At 40.6% G+C, this 22064-nt stretch overlaps 1 protein-coding gene across 5 annotated transcripts in view; it reads right to left on the bottom strand.

Annotated features, from left to right (window-relative positions):
* Window positions 1–22064, bottom strand: part of CHD2 (chromodomain helicase DNA binding protein 2) — a 125841-nt gene that overhangs the window by 77531 nt on the left and 26246 nt on the right. For 4 of the 5 annotated variants that reach the window (XM_027769131.1, XM_027769133.1, XM_027769132.1 and 1 more), the window contains 11 exons: window positions 20015–20122; window positions 16020–16160; window positions 14422–14555; window positions 11682–11907; window positions 8860–8960; window positions 7841–7885; window positions 7503–7681; window positions 5211–5335; window positions 3888–4104; window positions 1702–1791; window positions 639–829 (listed from right to left, as the gene is read on the bottom strand). In XM_027769131.1, the coding sequence (XP_027624932.1) occupies window positions 639–829; window positions 1702–1791; window positions 3888–4104; window positions 5211–5335; window positions 7503–7681; window positions 7841–7885; window positions 8860–8960; window positions 11682–11907; window positions 14422–14555; window positions 16020–16160; window positions 20015–20122 (1557 nt within the window). Of the gene's footprint in view, window positions 1–638; window positions 830–1701; window positions 1792–3887; window positions 4105–5206; window positions 5336–7502; window positions 7682–7840; window positions 7886–8859; window positions 8961–11681; window positions 11908–14421; window positions 14556–16019; window positions 16161–20014; window positions 20123–22064 lie in introns of those variants that run through there. The other variant, XM_027769134.1, reaches the window with a different exon arrangement.

Here is a 22064-nt window from a genome sequence, read left to right as displayed (position 1 = left end):
ATGACCAGAATGACTGGAGCATCCTGGGTGGCCTGCGAGGAATCAAGAGTACTGTCCCGGTGCCAAACCCACTGGAGTCTTCCAAAGCAGAGTAATATATTTAGGTTTCATGCTAAGTATCACTGAACACGTTTGGATAATTTTAGCTCTTATGACATGTGGAAACTATCTCCCCCATGAAAATCTTTTCAATAAAAACATCCCATAGGCCTTTAATAAGGTAAAACATATGAGTAAGAGCTAAAGCTGATGCTTTTATTACTGAAGATATGGATTGAAGACTTTTTAAATACTGACAGTTTCTGGACCTTGTACATTGCAATTATATCGATTACCTTCTAATAACAGTGAGGTGGTCTGATGATGTTTCCCATTCAACAATTATTTCCCAAATCCTTCAAGCAAATCAACCTTTTGGTAGACAATATGCTCTCCTCCTTAGCAGGCTAATTTCTATGTTTTCTATGCTTTCTATCATTTAATTATGGAATATTTTACTACAGTTGTTCCTTGCCTGCATTTAAAGCTTCGCTTCCCCCAACCATGCCATGTTTTCCCTAAGGTCTATTAGGAAAGTGAAAAAGCATCGGCATTTCAGACATTCTAGCATCTTTCGAAATACACAGGAAGGAGCTTACTTCTCCGGCATAATAAAGTGCAGCAAGGACCAGAGCTCTTTGAGGGAATTCTGAAGTGGGGTCCCCGTAATCAGGAGCCTATGGTTGGACTTGAAATCAATCAGAGTTTTATACAATAAAGAGTCATCATTCTTCAACCGATGGGCTTCATCCACTCCCAGAAAGGCCCAGTTAATACTGCCCAGCACAGTCTAAAGTGAAAACAAAACAGAACGAGCCACCAGGTCAGAAGGAAACCCAAAAGTGCTTTCAAGTGTTAATTATCTCTGTACAAACACCATCACAAAGGTATACATAGACACGTTTACTCTTCACTGACTTAACGTACATTAGGACTCTTCAGTTCGTTCTGTTAGCTGCCACACTGGTGTCTATGTAAAAGAGTTCCCCATCATCTGAAAAGTACAGGCAGGCCTCTTAGACCAGGTATTGCTGCATGCCCCCAAGCAAGAACACAAGAATTGGTATGCTGGGCAAAAACAAAACAAAGCCCCAAACCACACTAATTTTGTATTCTCCCCTTAATTAAGATTCTTCTCTTGCTTACTCTCTACCCTAGCCCTGAAGCACGGAAACACCCAGAGTCAACACATTGAGCTTGTTTTCACTTACTACCAATGGAATCTACCTACTCTGTGTATTTCTTACTAACTGCGGAAAAGAGACAGTGAAAAGAGCTTCATTTTTCTTTTCTTCACAGAGACCATTCACATCATCTGCTCTGGAGAAATGCCTTAACATGTTGAGAAATGTCTGAAATGGTGTTCAAGCCATCTCCAGTGACTGACTATGATCTCAGGCCAACTGCTGGCTTCAGCACCCTTTCACTCTCTTTAATTCAATTGGACTAGGTGACCTAAGGTCCTCTTCAATTAGAATGTTCTGTTTTCTATTTATAACCTTCATCTTCTTGGAGCATTTCTTTGGTTATTTGTTTACTTGTTGTTTGTTTTTTTTTTTAAATAAAGGAAGAAAAATAACATGGCAAGTGGGAGGCACAGATCCTACCACTCGGACCAGTCACCCTGGATAAGATTTAGCTTTTAAGCTACCAATTACACACCTTATCTTTTAGGAGGATCTCATATGTTGTTATCAGTGCGTTGAACTTCAGCCTTTTGGTTTGGGAATGAATCCATTCATATTCCCGTATCTATAAGAGAAAATGGTAATTAAGACACAACTTCGACCTTTTTTTTTTTCTACTTTTCTACTTTCTATCACACAAGTCTTGTGATAGATGTAATAAAAACATGCCACATAAAAATAAATTATTAGAATTTAATGAATGCCTTATATCTTTAAAACTGACTTACACAACCAAAGTATAGAGCAGTTATCATTTTAAGAAGGGCAGTTAAAACTTCAGTCACTGAGCAGCAAAAAAAATTTACTGCCAGAATTCAAACAAATTGGCCACCCAAGACACATATGACCAAGAAAAATGCCACTGTCAGCAATTAAAACCGCCGACTTAATTCAGCTAGAAATTTCCCAGATCCTAAAATTTACTTGAGGAAATAAATATACTTTGATCACTCTCTGAATAGAGTAATACTTTTATTAACAGGTAAAAACAAATTCTAACCTCTGATTCTGTCACTAATTTCATTAACTATAGAGGAGAGAGGTGTAGCCCTCAAGAAAAAGGAAACGAAGGCTTACAGCAGCAAAGTGTAATTTAATACAAATGAAAATAATGTCAACTGTAAAGGAACACAAAAACTAACACATCCTTACTGAGGTGTAATCTGACACTCAGCAAACAAACACGTGGCGAATTAGAAAGCTCCGGTAGTTTGGCTGTCACATTAAGTACTGCAGAAAAGGACAGTAAATGCTTTGCAGGTGGCTGCTACCAAGTGGGAGAAAAGGAAAGAGCTTGCTCACTTTCCCTCTCTCTCCTTCTCTCTGGTCAAACTGATAATGCTAATAATAATAACAACAACAATAAATAAATAAACAAAATCCAAGTTCTGGAGGCCACAAAAAAAAATGTCCTGACTCCGCAATTTTTCAGAGTTCATTTTCTTTGCCTGCCTTCACCTTTGGAAGGAGTGATTTAAAGTTATTCTATTTAATATAGGAAGTTCTTCCTTTCTTCTTTTTCTAATGGTTAACAAATCAAGCTAAGAGCTACTCAAAATTAGAGCAATAAAATCAGCCAGGGTCTCAGACAAGTTTAATAAAAGTACTTAATTAAAAATAAACTTGGATTAGCATGAAAACACAGCATTACGGCATTATCTCAAATGTCTGAAGATTCCTGATTGCGCTTCTTATAAGCAACCTCCGAGAAGCGGCTTCCCTACAGAGGTGAGAGAGCCAAATTCTGGAACCAGATACACCTATGTCCCAGCTTTAGCTCTGCCACATTCTAGGGGCCTAGGAAAAGTGTCAGATCTCCGAGTCAATGTCCTCACTGGTCAAATGGAAAGAGTATCATCAACTTTGAAGACTATCATGAGGATCATATATAAAGAACCTAGCCCAAGGGCTTGGCGCACAGCAGATGCTTTTTAAAATACAATAACTACCACAGAAAGTTTTCCTTAACAAAGATAAACTTACATCATTGTGTTCTAAATTCATGATGCTCAGGTTAAGTTTGGTTACAGACAAATAATTATTCTTGCAGCCCTGAAATGGCTTGGTTTCCTTTACTTTTATTTCATTCTCATAAATTATGTAATCTCATCAGTTTAAGAGATCGGGAAACAAACTCTAAGAACTTCATTCTTTTCAGTAATATATCTCTACACAAATATATAAAATCATATATAAAACGGTCTAAGAAGTACAAAGACCAGAGAGATAAAAAAAAATACTGCAATCCAGGGGGCCAGCAGGTGGCATGGTGGTTAGGTGCTAGACTCCCACATGGCCAAGTGCAGTTCAAGTCTCAGACCCGGTGGCTTGCTTTCTAACTTTCCCTCTCTCTGTTTCTCTCTGGTCAAATGAAAAATGGTAACAATAATAATAATAAATGAATAAAATAATTTTTAAAATTACAATCCAGCTGAAAAACTCAAGCACTGCTCTTTCTTTTCTAATAACAAGTGCATGTTTTAAGAAATATCTGAGTTACATTTTTGTGATACATCAATCTCTTCATAGTAGGGACACAGCACAATATCAAACTAGTAATTTTACTAGATATTACACTAGTAACTCTATTACAGGCTTTAAATGAATTTCTAAAGTACATTTATAACACAGATTCTACCCCAACTCTATTAGTTTACACACCGTATTTCTGCTCATCAGGTCACCTATGTAAACCACTACGTTAATCTCTGGTGCCCAGATTTCAAACTCCCTCTGCCATGAGGTGAGGGTGGATAAAGGGACGACTATAAGAAAGGGGCCATACAGCTGGTGTTGGTGGAACAGGTAGGAGAGGAATGATATGGTCTGGATGGTCTTTCCTAGGCCCATTTCATCAGCAAGGATTACACTGTTACTTCTGCAGAAAGAAGAAAAAAAAAAAAACAGTTAATTCATCGAAAAGTGTTATGCACGCACAAGTATCAATGATGCCAATATTCACAGCGACAGCCCAACAAAACATCTACTGTGAGCCTGAAATAAACTTGTTCTCACTAAAGTTACAGACATGCCTTGGTAACTGCACGCTGTTGGTTCCAAGACTACCCTCCCAGGACACCAAAATCCATAGACACTCAACTCCCTTATATACAATGGTGTAGTGTTTGCATATAACTTATACGTATCCTCCATATATTTTAAATCGTCTCTAGATTAATTATAATACCTATACAATATAAATGCTATGTATAGAGTTCGTCCATTGTATATTATTCAGGGAATACGGACAAGGGAAAAAAAAAAAAAAAAAACCTACTAGTTCAGTACAAACACAACCAAGTAGTTGTGATCCACAGTTGGTTGAATCAGCAGATGGTTTATCTTACAGATATCAAACCTGCAATACTGGGCCAGCTTGGTGTGGAGGTTGAGTCTCTGGATCACACACGGCCAGCTATGTGGTTTGAGTCCTGGACAGGGTGGCCTGAGAATCATGCCAGGCACTTGTGTGTGTGGGTGCCCAATACCCCAAGAGGAGAATGGAGGTCAGGGAGATTTCTCTTTCCTTCTCTGTCTCTCTGACCCTCTCTGGAAAGAACAGGTACCCTATAGCAAAAACTTAACAAATAACTGCAAATACTATCCTGAATACTGAAGCCTCCTGCATAAGCAAAAAAGTAGAGGTCAAAACTAGCAGAAAAACAAATGGTCTAAATATAATCAAGATTTGGATTGCTACAAGAAGCTGGTCAGATTATGTCTGTTTTTTATTTTTTAGTTTGCTATAGGGCACGTGCACTACTCAAAGAAAGGAAACACAAAAATGACAAAGGAAATATGTAAATAACTTAACTCCATTAAAAAACAGTATTTTACAAACATAAAAATTCTTAGGAGGAATTTCTCTCACCGTATGTATATCTGGATGTATGTATTTCTGTATAATACAGAAGCAATTCTTTGCATCTAACAATAAAGGTGTCAGAAATAGTAAAGAAAAATTAAAACGTGTTTTCTACCTACTTGCACCAGGAGTGAGCAAGCCAATTGAGACCTTCTAGCTGATAATCTCGGAGCTCCAGATTCTCCCCTCCTAAATACGCTGGCTGTTTCTTTAAAGCTACAAATCGTGGTCTCTGCTTCAGGGCCTAAAAAACAAAAGTTAACAAAGCTAGCTCTGAGAACAATGTGCTTCCTGTTCCTATGTTAAAATACTAGCCACGATGTATGGTCTCTGCACACCCTAAAGCAGTAAAAATTTCAACGTCACATATGAATCACTGCCTCCAATCCACCACCCCTTCTTTAGGATCTATATATAGTGTCAAAAGCCAGGGTTCATCCTGAAATAAAATATTTTGGTCAACTTGCTCCTTACCTGAAATAGGTTTATGAACATTGTCAAACAGCACTTTATTTTTTTATCATCTACTATATGACATTAAGAGTGTCCCATTTTCGTAAGCAGATTTAAATTCCTATTATCTTATGAAAAAGTCTTGTCATAAGCTAAATGCGGAACTTTAGCCATAGTAAGATTTCTAAGTTGTGGGGACCAGCAGTTAGTGCAATGGCTATGTAGCTAAACTCCCATGTGGTCGACTGCAGTTCAAGTCCCAGACCCGGAGGCTTAAACTCATGCCAGGCACGTGTGCGTGCGTGCCCAAGATACTGAGAGGAGAATGGAGGAGAAGGGATTGCGTCAATGACCATCTCCCGTGGGGGGTGATTTCTCACTTTCTGTCTCTCTCTCTCTCTCTCTCTGTGTCTCTCTGGCGAGTGCACATGCCCTATAGCGAAAACCTCTCAAAAAAAAAAAAAAAAGATCTGTAAGTTCTGAAATGCAGTTAACCTACCATGAACCCCTACTCTGTGAGTTTGGCTTTCTTATGAAAAGGTTGTGGTTTTCACCTCCACAGATTTGAAGAACAGCAAACCAATAAGTCCAAGTCTTTTATGTTGTACACAAAATGTGGATTCTATGGTCTAACGGTTTGGGGAACAATGGATCAAAAGTTTTACAAACTTCTTTACTGAAGTCTAACATCTGTGTCTACAGTGAGAATTTACAAGTAGAAATATATTCAGGTATATGTCCCCAAATTACTTGGCCACAGAAATAATTTTTCAGGAAGTATTACCCTGAAGAGCAGTGGTATCTATTATGGGAACTAGCATCCTAATAGAGTATTTGATAAGGTCATTGATGGTTTCAAGCAGTCCTCTGGGAGAGCAGTGAATGGAATCTGACTCCTCACTCTCACCCTCCAGAAACCAACCAGCTACCCACTCCTGCCAAACCTGCCCCCCAGTGCTTCTCCCCCCACCCGATCCCCCCATGCATGCCACTGTGACCTCCCTTGTCCTCAAGCAAATTCTTCTTTCACAGACTTCTTTGACAGCCTAGTGGCTCTAATTACCGATTCCAGAGTCTCCTACGCACATGCCATTAGATGAGGTTTTCTAAATAAAATACTGCTTTCATCCAATTGCTCTACTAAGTAGGGTACCAATACCCATAGGATACAGTGAAAATAGCCTTCAGAATAGCCAAGACACACACACACGCCTGAACGCACTTACAAACATCTCCCTCTCCAACCTCAAGTCTGGTAGTTCTCCTTTTATGTGAGAACTTTTTTGTACCTTTCACGGGAAGACAATACTCTATGGCCCCATTTGTCTGTCGATCAAGCACCAATCCTCTATATAAGGACCAGGGACAATCCAAGCACCTCGGCTTCTGCTTACTACCTCTCGATGACCACTGGAGCTCAGCGACATCTGATCTCTGTAGTTCACTGACCACATAGTCCATAGCCCATTCATTCTACCTGCCAGGACGCTGGTTTTCACAGACAGAAGTCTGGTCCCAGTAACTTGCAAATCAACTTCTCAGAAACAGAGCCCATGTGTGAAACACACTTTTATTACTCTAGGGACCCAAGTACACCACTTTTTAGATGGAATAGGTTCCAAAGAAGGAAAAGGATTTGTACAACCAATCAAGCAAGTGAAAAACCATCTAGTTTCTTATGTAGACTTCAGAGACACACCCCTTTCCTGTCACTTCCCTCCCTTTTAAACACTCTCCACACATCTCTGTTTCTAACTCAACAAATTAAGTGTTTAGAAAGCTGACAAAGCCATTATATGGCTCATCCTCTTCACTGATTTTGTTTTACTTTAATATCACATTTATCTCCCTTCACTTCAGAATGGGGATCATCATTTACTTGTATAGTATTTGCTCTTCTATTAACTGTTGAGAAATGGTGTTTAAAAAAAAAAAAAAAAAGGTAGCAATCTCCACACCTTGCATTCTCTTGTTGGGATTGTTTTGGAGTTGTTGCGGCTGTGGAAGCTGTCGATGCAGCTCTGGAATTTCTTCCCAATCAAGGCTTCATCCTCCCAGCTGCACTCTGAATAGGGCAGTCCCATCCACTTGCATAGATATTCAGGTTCGTTTGAAGGTACTGGCTTGCGACTGTGAGCTACATCATATATAAAAATGGACAGATCAGCAAGCAAAGGGAGTGATACTTTATTTTATGCAAAACTAAATAACCACGTGGCAAAACTGTAAAAAATCTGAAAAACATACACGGATCTCAAATGCTAAACAACATTTATAAACAAGATCTCTTGCTTACCTGGAAAATCTGTTTGGCCCAATGTAGATTTACTTGTCTTCACAGCTAAATGGAAGCAACGTGAGACAGAAAGTTAAAATCATAATAAAAAAAAAAAAAAAAGAGAGAAATTTTTTACGTTCCAGAAATAAGAATACAGATAAGTACACTCTACTACCTCACATCTTAAAAAAGAAAATAAAAACGGTTCTCACCTCCCTCTCAAGCTATTGCCCTCCTTCCCACTCCCCGTTAGAATAAAACTCCCAGAAAAGTTGCTTACATGTGCTGCCGCCTCTGGTTGCTTGAACCCACCCTCACCATGCCACAGATCCATGTCACCAGTGCCATACCTACTGCCAAATTCGAGGGTCAAATCTGTCCTGCCTGTCCTTGACTTAGCATTTCCTCTTCCAGGCCCAGAGAACTGCCTGGTTTCCTGCATGCCACTCTGACAACCCTGCTCCAATCTCACTGGCTGTTCTCAGTCGCCTTAGCAGGTTTCTTTCTGGCTTTTAAAGGCCAGAATGCTCTCAGATTTCCTCTCCTCACCATCTCTACCCTACTTCTGACGATCCCATTCATCTCAGGCTTTAAGATTACACTTTATAAATGTCAAAACTGAAATCTCCAGCCCAGAACAAGAGTTCTACACTCCAGGTTCAGATATGCTCCAGCTTTCATGAGACTCCCCCAACAGGTGGCTAAGAAGTATTTCAAATTCATGCATCACACAAAGCTCCTGACTTCCACTCCAGAATCGGCTCCTGCCTTCACCCTTTCATTTCAGTAAATGGGACTTCTCTTTTCCTCTATGCTCAGTCAAAATTTTCACCTCATTCTTGAAATCTTTTTCTCATCCCCTACATCCAAATTTACCAGCAAATCTGGTTAGTTTTTCCTTCCAAAGAAATCCAGACATTTGTCTAGTCTCAAGAGTCAACTGACCAAATCAATTTTTTAATTTATATTACTCCCAAAAGCAAAAGCCATTATTTGTAGAGCTCAAACACGGCTAATGTAAGTTTCGATGAACTTACCTATTACTCTTTCTACTATCTGATACTGTTTATTCAACTCTGAGGCCAGTTCCTGTTGGCAATTAAAATATTCCACATCTTCAGGAGAAACTTTACCTAACCTGGAGAAAAGAAAAGACAGACAAGAAAAAGATACGCTAATTAGATCTGGGGGACACGTTCACAATACAAGCAAAAGTGAGGAGACAAATTAAAAAACAAAGATAGAGGGGGAAACCCTATTCTTTCCTTTAATCTGTTCCAACAGTAATCACTACTAGTAATTAAGCCAGAGATTACACAAAAGCATTTTTTAATAAACACTGAAAATTGAGAGATGAGATATAGAAGCTGCTTGCCTCTCTGATGTGTCCTACCTATAAAACCCAAAATAATTATTTAATGTGACAAATTCATATATCCAAACAGATCAGAACAAGAAAAATGTCTTCTAAATTTTTTTAAGAAGTATCTTTTCGGGGGCCAGGAGGTGGCATAGTAGTTAAGGGCACTGGACTCCCACATGGCAACCGTGGTTCGAGTCCCGGACCTGGTGGCTTGCTGTCTCACTTTCTCTCTCTCTCTCCCTGCGCCTTCCAATCTGGTTAAATTAAAATAAGTAAGTAAATACAGTTAAATAAAAAAAAAAATTAAATGAAGTAACTCCTCTCATGAGTTTTGAGATTGATTAAATATGGCTTTTTGGAAAACTAGTTATTAGTACCAAAACTCTTTACAGGTACAACAGCAGCAACTTAAAATTAAATATAAAGGGTCCAGCAGGTGGCATGGTGCCTAAGGCACTGGACTCCCACATGGCTGACTGTGGTTCAAGTCCTGGACCTGGCAGCTTGCTTTCTCACTTTTTCTTCCTCTTTGTCTCTCTGATCAACTTAAAAAATAATTATAATAATATGTAAATAATCCTTAAAAAAATTAGATGTAACTATATTTTCAGAAAATTTCAAATTTCTCATTCTTTTAACACCTGCTTCCCTATCATAAAGGTATATTATTTTTGCTTTTGAGTCAAAGGAAAAATACATAATTTACTAAAGTAAAATCATTTTGCATAACAGTAATACTAGCATTAGAACCAAATGCTCAGGGGCTAACAAGTGCTAAGATGCTAAGGTGCTGGACTCTGACATGACCAACCACAGTTCAAGTCCCAGACCTGGTGGCTAAAAAAATCATGCTGGGCGCATGTACATGCATGCCTCAAATCCCAGAATGAGAATGGAGAAGGGCCTGTAGCTTGTCCTTCCCCCAGGGGGTGATTCCTAACTTTCCCTCTCGCTGTTTCTGTTTCTCTCTCTCTCTCTGACAAGCACACGTACTCTATGGTTAAAAAACAAATATTTTCTTAAAAAAAAAAAAAAAGAATCATATGCACATTTTCATCCATAATAACTTGGTCACACTGAACTAACAGGTTAAACTTGATACCACTCATTACTCAGTTTAAGTTTGATAGTGCCAGAGCTCTACAAATTTCTCACATGCAACCCAACACATTTGAAGCTGAAAGTAAATTAAACTCAAGGGACTATTACAGTTTCGAAAGTTCTCTAATCGTTTCCTTCACATTTCTCCAAATTGTAGAAAATCAAGATTTTTTTTAAGCATATCATACCCAGAGAGTTCTAGACTATTAACTCATCACATCTAAGCCACACTAGCCTAACCACAAGAAAATAACCAGAGCGGACTCTGGGCCAGCCCCATAGCACAGCATTTGAATGCTGGGCACAGGAGGCTGGATCCCACACAGCTGACAGTTTCAGTCCAGCACCTGGCCCATGTGCATGCACGCCCAGGATCCTGACAGAGAGAGAAAGAGAGGAAAAAGAACTGCAGCATGACCATACCCCAGTGGCACCCCCCTTTTTCTCTCCAGCAAACATACACAGCCACTAGCATGTTGGAGGAAAAAAAGGGGGGGGTTGCTGTGGAATCATGCTGCCAGAATTAAAATTCTGGGTCCACTTGCAGTTATTCTGAGTCTTTCTCTTCCCACCTATAAAATAGAGGTAGCAATACAAACCTTATACACTTACTGTGAAGCTTACAGAGATAAAAAGTGTGGGGCTGGCTCCATGGCCTAGGGGTTAAGGAAGCCAACTTCCCACATGGCCAACTGAACAGTTCAAGTCCTGGCCCTGGTGCTTTGAGAAACACACTAGGCACATGTGTCTGGGTGCCCAAAATCCCAACAAGGTGATGCAATGGAGAAGGGATTGTGGCGTGACCAGGCCCTGTGAGGTGTATAGGGAGAGTGCTTTCTCCCTCTGTCTCTGTCGAGTGCGTGGACACAACCTCTGGCCATAAGTAAAGTAAAATAAAAAACTTCAGAAGATCATCTATACTGTGGCAAATAGCAGGATGTACTTAAATAAAAAGAGAGAGACAGAGAGAGAGAGAAATAATGTGTGAACAATGCTCAATGAGCTAGTTATTAGCCTGCATTTTCAGGCTATGGCTTTAGAAAACAGAGTTCTGTTTTATGGATTATGCTATATTCAGACGATCAAGATAAAATGTGACATCCTAAATAGCTATATACTCCATGCATTACTTTTTTTAAAAAAAATTATCTATTTTTTTTTTTAGTATTATTATTTTTAACTCACCGGAGAGGGGTAGAGAGGAAGAGAAAGTAAGAGAAGGTGAAAAGCAAGTCGCCAGGTCCAAGACTCAAACCACGGTCAGCTATGTGGGAGTCCAGTGCCTTAACCACCACACCACCTCCTGGCCCCTAGTGCATGCATTATTTAAAAACCTTCCAGGGAAACGCGCTCAGGCAGCAAATATGTTTCTTTAATTGGTAATGGAGAACATACCATTGTTTGATTTCATCTTCTTTCTTCTTAAAGTTCTCTAGCTTTTTAAGGCCCTTTACTTTTTGTTGCTGCAGCGACTCTTCACTCTCCCATGTGCTATGGATGTAAGACCAGCCCTTCCACTTGATGAGGTATTGGACTTCACCTTCATCCTTCTCAGTGTCAAAGTCACCACTAGGGTCTCCATTAGCTTCAATTGCATATACGGTAGTAGAAGCTCCAGTGGCTACAAAAGGATTCAGTTAAGCTTGAAAAAGAGTGTATTAAACCAGGTAACAGACAGCTTTCTGAGTAAGTAACTGCCTAAACATTCTCTTTCCTGAATGAAGGACTAAAATACTTACAGTCGAAATGAGCAGAAACTCACAAATGATACAGGATAAACAGGATCAAAAATTTCAAATGTTTTCAAAATGCAAGCCCAATTATTATAGTGTTACAGACTAAGTGCCTGTAACTTTTTTTTTTTGGAGAGATTTTCACTGTAGGGCGCGTGCGCTAGCCAGACAGACAGAGAGAGACATAGAGACAGAAAGCGAGAAATCACCCCCCAGGGTGGATGGTCACGTTGCAATCCCTTCTCCTCCATTCTCCTCTCGGGATCTTGGGCATGCACGCACACGCGCCCGGCGTGAGTTTTAAGCCACTGGGTCCGGGACGCGAACCGCGGTCGACTACGTGGGAGTCCAGCGACATAGCCATTACGCTTACTGCTGGTTCCCAAGCCCAATTATTATTATTTTAAAATACATTCCAAAACTTGTAGGCTGAAATCAAAGAAATCTTCTATCCCAGCACAATAAAAATCAGCCAACATTCTATTTTTTTTTTTTAAGAGAGATTTTTGCTATAGGACACATGTGCTTGCTGGAGAGACAAGAGAGGCAAAAAGCAAAAAATCACCCCCTAGGGAGGATGGGCACGCCACAATCCCTTCTCCTCCATTCTCTTCTTGGAATCTTGGGCACCCGCACACATGCGCCAGGTGTAAAGTTTAAGCCACTGGGTCTGGGACTTGAACCTCGGTTGACTATGTGGGAGTCCAGCATCATAACCATTATGCCATCTGCTGGTCCACGGCAACATTATTTTTTCTTAATCCCAATAAAATCAAAAAACTATCTCTCTATCCAAAAGTAAGAATAGAAAGTCAAAATACATACTCCTACCCAAAATCCTCTGTTAACTCTTCCAACACAAAGTGAATCAAAATAGGGGGGACAGGGAGCAAAAGGTATTAATTATTTTGTTATTTCCTTTATGGAAAAGTTATTATAAAGCAATTGTTATCTTATCTCAATAAGGTATAAAAAAACTTCACTATCATACAAATATGTATTTTATCAGTTCAATTCAATATTTTCACAAGGAGATTCAGAAACAACTAAATAAAACTAGATTACTTCAGGGCTGACAGGTGGTGTGGTGGTTAAGGCACTGGAATCCCACATGGCTGACCATGGTTCAAGTCCTGGACCTGGCGGCTGGCTCTACCTCTCTTTCTCTGTCTCTCTCTGGTCAAATTAGATAATAATAATGATGAATAAAATTAAATAGTACTTTTGTTTTTTTTAGAGGTTTTTCCCATGGGGCGTGTGCACTCACCAGAAAGACAGAGAGAGACAGAGAGACACAAAGCGAGAAATCACCCCCCAGGGAGGATGGCCACGCCACAATCCCTTCTCCTCCATTCTCCTCTCAGGATCTTGGGCGCACACACACCTGACATGAGTTTAAACCACTGGGTCTGGAACTCGAACTGTCGTTGGCTATATGGGAGTCTAGCCACATAACCATTACACCAACTGCTGGTCCCCAAAATTAAATAATACTTTTCAGAAAGATTGGTTCAGTGTTAGTATCTCTGTATCACTGCTTTATAAAACATTAACATTTCTTTTTACTAGCTTACCATAACATTCCAAAAACATATTGAACACCCTCTTTTGTCTTCAGCTTTGAAACATAAAGACAGGGTCAAAAAGACCTCCTCATTTCACGACACACATACATGTCACTGGGCTGCTGACGTGGCAGTTATGTCCTATGCACTGGGAGCCAGATCCCACATAGCTGCCCACAGTTTGAATCCCGGTCCCAGTTGCTTGAACGACGTGTGTGGTGCAGGCCCCAAATCTTTCCGGGATAGAGAAATGGAGATTGATGACTGTGGTGGGACTAAGTCCCAATGGGGAGAGAGGGTTTCTCTCCGGTAAGCACACACACTCTCTGACCAAAACAAATCCTTAGAAATAAGTTCATTGCAGGGCCAGCAGGTGACATGGTGGTTAAGACACTGGACTCCCATGTAGCAGACCGCAATGCAAACCCCAGATGGGCGGCTTACTTTCTCACTATCACTCTCTCCCTCTGGTCAAACTGAAGAAGAAGAAGAATTAATAACATTAAATAATATTAGGGACCAGCAATTAGTGTAATGGCTATGTCGCTGGACTCCCATGTAGTCGACTGTGGTTCGCATCCCAGACCCAGTGGCTAAAAACGCACGCCGGGCGTGTGTGCATGCATGCCCAAGATCCCGAAAGGAGAACGGAGGAGAAGGGACTACCGCATGGCCATGCCCCTGGGGAGTGATCTCTCACTTTCTGTCTCTCTGTCTCTCTCTGTCTTTCTGGCGAACGCATGCGCCCTATAGCAAAAACCTCTTCCGAAAAAAAAAAAAATTAATAATTTTAAAATAAATAAATAAATAAGTTATTTGCTTCCCAAAGACACATACCTCCTTTCTTCCCCAGTCTTGCATCTAAGACCTTTTCGATGGTTTCACTATTATCTTGCTGTTCATCAGCCCCTTCACCGGTCATCTCAATGAGATCATCTGAGTCGGTCTCAAAGTCATCATCCTCTTTGTAACTGCACAAGGAACAGCGGTGAATACATGAGGAGCTACCTCTTCAGAATTAAACGCCACCCGACAGGAGGTTCTACCATGGGGTTGTACAGATTTTGCATCTGCTGGAAAACATGCTGCCCAAACCTGTTTTTTCCCCCCTAAAGGACTGATGTATGCTCATAGATACTGCAGGGAAGTTAACTCATCTTCCAAAATAATCACTCTAATGACACTATTCGGTAAAAGCAAGGTAGAAAAAAAATCAAGGACATTCCTTTTTTCCCATTTTTTAGTATCATCTCCTTGTTGTACTACATAAACAAGGAAAATACTACAAGGAAATAAAATTTATAATGAAAGAAAAAAATTGCCACTATTTCATCTGGTAAAAGAGTCGATATTCTGAAGATACAATGTTTTAGCCCCGAATTTTGTCTTCCCGACACGAAGAATATGAAATTTAAATATTCCCAAATTGTTAAGAATTCAAATAAACATACTGTCTGGTAATAAAATATTAAAATTTAACCTCCCTCTGTACATACACAACAAATGGTTTGGGAGTTAAAAGAAGAAACACGCAGTTCTGGATGCAGTATGGTTAGAGCAAGAAACCTTGCTGAGCTATCTGAGCACACTCAAAGTCTCCAGCTTTGGAACTAGTCACTGGATACAACGGAGAAGGTGTTACTACCTCCAAGACTCACTTTCACTATCTCTAAATGGACCAAAAAAAACCCTGCATATCCTGGGACCAGCAGTTAGCATAATGGCTATGTCGCTGGATTCCCATGTAGTCAACCGCGGTTCGCGTCCCAGACCCAGTGGCTTAAAACTCACGCCGGGCACGGGTGTGTGTTAGCCTTCTCCCCTGGGGGGCGTGAGTTCTCGCTTTCTGTCTCCCTGTCTCTCTCTGTCTGGCGAGCGCACGCACCCTATAGCAAAAACCTTTCCAAAAAGAAAAGAAAAGAAAGGAAACTGCATATCCTCTAAAAAACAATGAAATGTCGTTTGAGTCCTATAAGGCAAAATATTACTATCTACTGTCTATTCCTTTCTTTTACTTTCTAATAATACTTGGTATCCTCTTAGCTTGATGGAAAGCTATAATACTCAAATATCATTGTATAAACTGAACTTCAGAAAAATTTGCATTATTTAAAGAGTGGTTCAGAACTGAGACTACAAGACAAACATCTTTCCTGAAAAAGCACTTTATAAAATGAAGATAGTGCCACTAAACCATTATCGACGGGACACGAACAGGAAGCAGTTGTCTTTATAGGATGCAAACCCTGTCCACATTCCCCCGGCTCAACATTCTTTTTGCAAGAAAACTCATCAGACTTCCAAACCTTCCTTCAAAACACAGGTCATTATTTTTACTTATCAAAAATGAATAATTCTGGACTTAAAGGAATCAACATCCAATCAACTTCATTATCACCTCACACCAATGAAAAATTTCTGGGGGCACAATTTACCTAACATTCTTAGCTGCTCTTCGACGAGTCTGCCTTTTGGGTGCTTCATCATCTTCATCTTCATCATCAGAAGAATCTTGTTTTTTTCTCTTTCCACGTTGAGTCTTAGGCTGCTTTTTAACACGAGGTTTGGGCACTGTTCTAAAATGAAAAGAGAAGAAATAGCTGGGAATTTACTCTATCTTTGGTGTCTTCTTCAAACCACGGAATTTCCCAGAGTAGTGGTATAAAAACAGGGTTTCACTTGAGGAATGTTCAAAATGCATATTTCTGGGCCCCACTCACTGAGATTCTAGTTCACTAGACATTTGAGAGTTTTGTTTTTTTTTTTTTGGAGAGGTTTTTGCTATATGGCGCGTGCACTTGCCAGACAGAGACAGAGAGGTAGCAAGCGAGAAATCACCCCCCAGGGCGGATGGCCACACTGCAATCCCTTCTCCTCCGTTCTCCTCTCGGGATCTTGGGCACACACGCACACACGCCGGGCGTGTGTTTAAGCCACCGGGCCTGGGACTCGAACCGCGGTCAACTACGTGGGAGTCCAGCGACATAGCCATCATGCCAACTGCTGGTCGTTTTCAATATGAAGGTGATTCTAATGCTGATAATCTCCCATCACATACTGGAGAGACAGGAAATGGTTTTCAACTGTTCACCAGGATCTCCGACATAAAAATACCAAGGAAGCGTGTGCTGATGGTATCTCTTTGGTGGACAATTTGAAAATATTTACTGAAGAAAAATGTTACAATTTCACTTGTAGGAATTGATCCTATGAATATACACCTAACAGGTATAATAGAATATTCACTGTGGCAGTCCTTGCAATAACAAATGTTCAGAAAAATTCTAAATGTTCATCAACTGGGAACTAAATGTTGGTAGTACTAGACAGTCATAAAAGATAAGTAAAGTACTACATAGTCATTAGAAAAGAAAAACAGAGTTTTATGGGACTGATAAGATGCACAAAACATTTCTATCTGTGTAAAGAAAAGAAACAACTACACATACATTCTTTTTTCTTTTTTTTTTTTTTTTTTGAGAGTTTCTCTAGAAGGCGCATGCACTCACCAAAGAGACAAAAAGATAGAAAGCGAGAAATCACCACCCCACACCCCCAGGGCATGGCCACACTACAGTCCCTTCTCCTCCATTTTCCTCTCAGGATCTTGGGCATGCAACCACACACACCTGGCATTGGGTTTCAAGCCATGGAGTCTGGGACTCAAACTGAAGTCAGCCACGTGGGACTCTAGCCCCTTAACCACTATGCCACCTTCTGGCCCCACATACATTCTTCTTACATGTACATGAAATACACATGGAATTTTACCGAAGATGCAACACACCTACTAGGACAGACTAAAGAAAGATGTTCTGATGATTCCATACACAGCAGGACTGAGAGCAGCCTACAAGCTCACATGTGGAAATTCTCCATCAGTGATTAAGGGGTGAAAGGTAGGAGAAGGGAGATGGAAACTCACAATCACAGTTCTTTTTCTCTTAGGCTTAACATAACCAATCCTAAGCAAGTTATCAAGGATTTCAAGAGAAAGAGTAAAAATCTAGAAGCCAGAACTAGAGTGACATTTCAATTCTAGACTGAACTTAAAGGACGAATTTCAGTCAATAAATTTTCATGCAAGGCTGGAAGAGGTATGCAATATCCTAGGCCCAGAGTCAGAAAATTCCAGTTAAGAGTAAATATTTTAGGCTTTGGCAGGCATGAGGCAAAATTGAGGCCATCTTATAAGTACTTGTAATGAGAGAAAAGAAATGTTCTCAAATTTTCTGACAATATTAAGAAGAAATAACCACTGAGAACATTTCTGTACTAGTATCTACTAATTAGAACAGAATTCCATTTGAAGGAATTTCACGTCATCGGGGTTCAAATTTAATGCGCTAGGCTTATCCGCATTGACAAAGGTGGGAGGAGGGCAGTGTGCGGTGTCCATGTGGTATCTGTGGACATGTAGGAGGCCCAAGTTTGTTTCCTGGACCAAACTGAGGAAGGTCAGGGGCTATGGCTTACAACTAGTCCTAGCTAACTGGGAGGCTGGGCAGGGGGATTACAATATGCCAAGACCCCAGCAAGAATAACCACCCCTCATAAAAAATAAATATAAAAGAATTAAATTAGTACTACCATCGAACTCTAAATTATAAACGTTCATAGATAAGAGCTATTCTTAGCTTTCAGTCATGCAAAAACAGGTAAAAACTTACCAAAACTTAATCAGGTTATGGTGTTGAAGCCACAGTTTGGCTCAAAGGCCTTAGTTTGCTAACTTTCTCCTCAACAGTGAACATGAAAGAAATAGTTTTCTTGGGTGGAGTATGCCTGTTTCCTTCCCTTTTTTGTTTTGCTTAATTTGGTAGAGAGCACGGTGCACTTGTCAAAGAGTGAGAAAGAAAAAGAAAGTGAAAAAACACCCACCCCGAAGGGGGCTGGCCATGCCACAATCCCTTCTCCTTCACTTCTCCTTCCAGGATTTTGGACGCACAGGCACATGCACACAGTGTTGTTTTCAAGCCATTGGGTCTGGGACTTGAACTGCACAGTCAGCCACGTGGGATCCTGTGCCTTAACCATCATGCCACTGGGGGACCCTGCCTTCCTTTTTCTATCACCAATATTTTAGGTTGCCATCTATCCGATCAAAAATTACCAAAATTTGTTTCTGCTATGGTTTGAAGGTATCCCCACAAAATTAACATGTTAGGATTTGGTTATATTGAGGGACCAGCAGTTGGCGTAACGGCTATGTTGCCAAACCCTCATGTAGTCACCATGGTTCGAGTCCCAGACCTGGGGGCTTAAACTCATGCTGGGCGTGTGTGCATGCATGTCCAAGATCCCGAGAGGCGAATGGAAGAGAAGGGATTGTGGCATGGTCATCCCCCCCGGGGGCGGGGGGGTGGTGATTTCTCACTGTCTGTCTCTCTCTGGTGCCCTAGAGCAAAAACCTCTCCAAAAAAAAAAAAAAAGATTTTGGTTATATTGTAAAGGTGTAAGAGGAGACTTAATCAGATTATGGTGTTTAAAGGTGGGGCCTTGGGAACAGCAGATGGCAGGATGGTTATGTTGCTGGACTCTCCACGTAGTCAACCACAGTTTGAGTCTCAGACCTGGTGGCTTGAGCATGCTCGTGCCCGAAGTCCCAAGAGGAGAATGAATGAGGAGGGACTGTAGCATAGCCATCCACTCAGGGGTGATTTCTTGTTTTCTGTCTCTCTGGTGAGTGCACATGCCCTATAGGAAAAAATCTCTCTTAAAAAAAATGAAAAGAAAGGTGGGGCCTTTGGGAAGAAATTAGACATAGGGATAGGGCCTCATGATTGCTTCATAACTGACTAAGGAGATGGAATGAGACCGTAACAGAGACAGGGTGCATTATCTCAGGATGTCCCACTGGCAAGGTAGTCTTCACCAGATGTGTCCCCTAGAACTTTCACCTCCAAACCATACGGTGAATCAACATCTATTTTTATAAATTGCCCAGACTCCCATAATTCTGTGATTAGCAACAGAACAGACGAGAACAGTTGTCATCTTGGCCTATCTCCCTTGCTACATAATCAGATCCTCTGCTTAATGTTGCACAGTCTCTATACACAAGGTAATAAGAGTCAAGTATTTTAAAGTTAGGAAATGAGTTATTTCAGAAAGAACTTGTACACCAGTCAAACACACAGAGAAATTCGGAAAAGGCAGAAAGCATACAACTACAACTAGCTGGCTGTGAAGAACGGGAGCCACTGTGAGAGCTGCGTGTGTGCGCACGCCCGCGAACGACCAAAGCAGCCCAGTCATCTCATCGCTGGCGCCAGTGCAGGCTGGTGCTAAGTGAACGCTGACTTCCTGGATCCGCGATCACAACACATCGTGCATCTCCAAAGGGCTCCCATCCCAGCACGACATCACCCCTCGCAGTCTAAGGCCCCGTGAGCGCACGGGCAGCAGAGATCAAACACAAGCAGTGCACCTTCTGGGGACAGGTCTCCTGGATTTCACTTTTTTTTGCTCTGGTTCGCTCTCTGCACTGGTGCCTTGTTCCTGTTCATCTTCCGAGGGCTCCCGTTTCCATTTCTCTCTGTGATCAAAGGTAAAAACAAAATAAATTTTCATCGAAAATAATTCCTCAAGCTAAACTACCTGATAATACTAAATCTGATGTGATTATCCAAAAGGCAAACACGTGGATATTCTAGATAATACTAAAAGAGAGATATTCGGGCTCCGTTTAAATTTTGGTTTGAATACCTCCTGGACTATATATTATCCGTTCCTATTTTATCTCTGGTAATATTAATAGATAAAAATGGAAACTATGGATTATTTAAACAATTTCTTTTAAGGAAAAATGCTTTTAAATATCTCATATCCTAAGGTCAGCCCTGTGACCTAGTGGTAAAGGGAGCTGGATCCCACATGGCCAACTGTAGTTCAAATCCTGGCTCAGAGACCTGAAAAACATGCTGGTCTGCGTGAATACATGCTCAAAAGTCCAACAGGATGAAGAAATGAAGAAGGGACTATGCCACAACCATGCCCCATTGAGGGTGCTTCTCCCACCCCCCACCATGAACTCACTGTCTAGCAATTAAAAATACAACTAATAATAATTTTTTTACCATAAGGTGTGTGCACTCACCAGAGACAGAAAGTGAGAAATCACCCCTGAGAGGTGGATGGCTATACTGCGATCCCTTCTCTTCCATTCTCCTCTTGGGATTCTGGGCACACATGTGTGTGTATGTATGTATGTATGTATGTATGTATATATGTGTGTGTGTGTGTGTGTGTGTGTGTATATATATATTCAGCAAGATTTTTAAGCCACGAAGTCTGGGACTCAGACCACAAAGTTGGCCACGTAGGATCCAGTCACCTTAACTTCCACACCGCATGCTGGACCCTTTCTTACACTTTTACTCTTACGACTTAATCGTGGTGTGACTACGCCCTGTTAGTGCTGCTTTCTGTCTCTTTTTTGCTCTTACTCCCTCTGGCAAACAAATGTGGTCTCTGGCACTTTTTATTTTATATATATATATTTTTTTTTTTTCTAAAAAAAAGAAAGAGAGACAAAGAGAGAGAAAATGAGCTTAAAAACTCAAACCACTTGCCTTAGGGCACTTATTAAAGATTATTGATATTTTATAACAGAGACCATATAACTGAAAGTTTTAACAGATGCCATGGACAACCTAAGAATCTCTGAATTGGGATACAAAGTTTGAATATCTACATTTTTCTGAGGCTTTACAGAATTCAGATCCTCACCCTATCCATAAAAAAAAAAAAAAAAAAAGATTTAGAAAATTATTTCTCAAAAAAAAACCACCATTTTTTTTTGCCATATACGTACACTCAAGTGATCTACATTACTTAGAAAGCAATTCTATGTTAAGCCCAAGAATTAAATTCAGTAAACTATGAGCTGCAATATTAAAGTTATATGGAAATTGGGGCCAGCAGGTGGCACAGTGGTTAACGATTAGACTCCCACATGGCTGACTACAGCTCGAGTCCTGGACCTGGTGGCTTGCTTGGTGCCTGCTTTCTCACTTTTCTCTCTCTATCCCTCTCCAGTCAAAATAAAATGAAATAAACAATAAAGTTAAATAAATGTTTTAAAAGTTATATGGAAGTATGTAACTTCATACCAGAATGGGTATCCAACCAATGTAATTTTGCCATGTCAACAAAAGAACAAATGAAAATGAACAATGGCAGATCAAAATGTATTCCCTGCTTAACCAGAACAGCACATACCTGCATGTAAGGTACTTCTGCAGATCATTAAGAAAAAAGTAACTGGGCTAACCGGATGGAGGAAGGTGGTGCTTGCCCCAACGAAAAGCCCAGGCGTATGTGGAACCCTCCCGTATGTTCTCAGTTAAACAAACCGAGAACTGTGGGCTCCAAGTGCTGATGTCGCTACGGCTGCGAGTCAAGGTAGATAGTAACCCGAGCTAATGAGAGACAGAGACAGACTCTGGGACCCTCTGGACGAGGACACAAGGAAGGCA

Source organism: Tupaia chinensis, unplaced genomic scaffold (genome assembly GCF_000334495.1).
Source record: "Tupaia chinensis unplaced genomic scaffold, TupChi_1.0 Scaffold000078_1, whole genome shotgun sequence".
Taxonomy (NCBI): Eukaryota; Metazoa; Chordata; class Mammalia; order Scandentia; family Tupaiidae; genus Tupaia; species Tupaia belangeri.
Note: the sequence above shows the minus strand (reverse complement) of the source record. Positions and strands in the feature narration are given on the sequence as shown.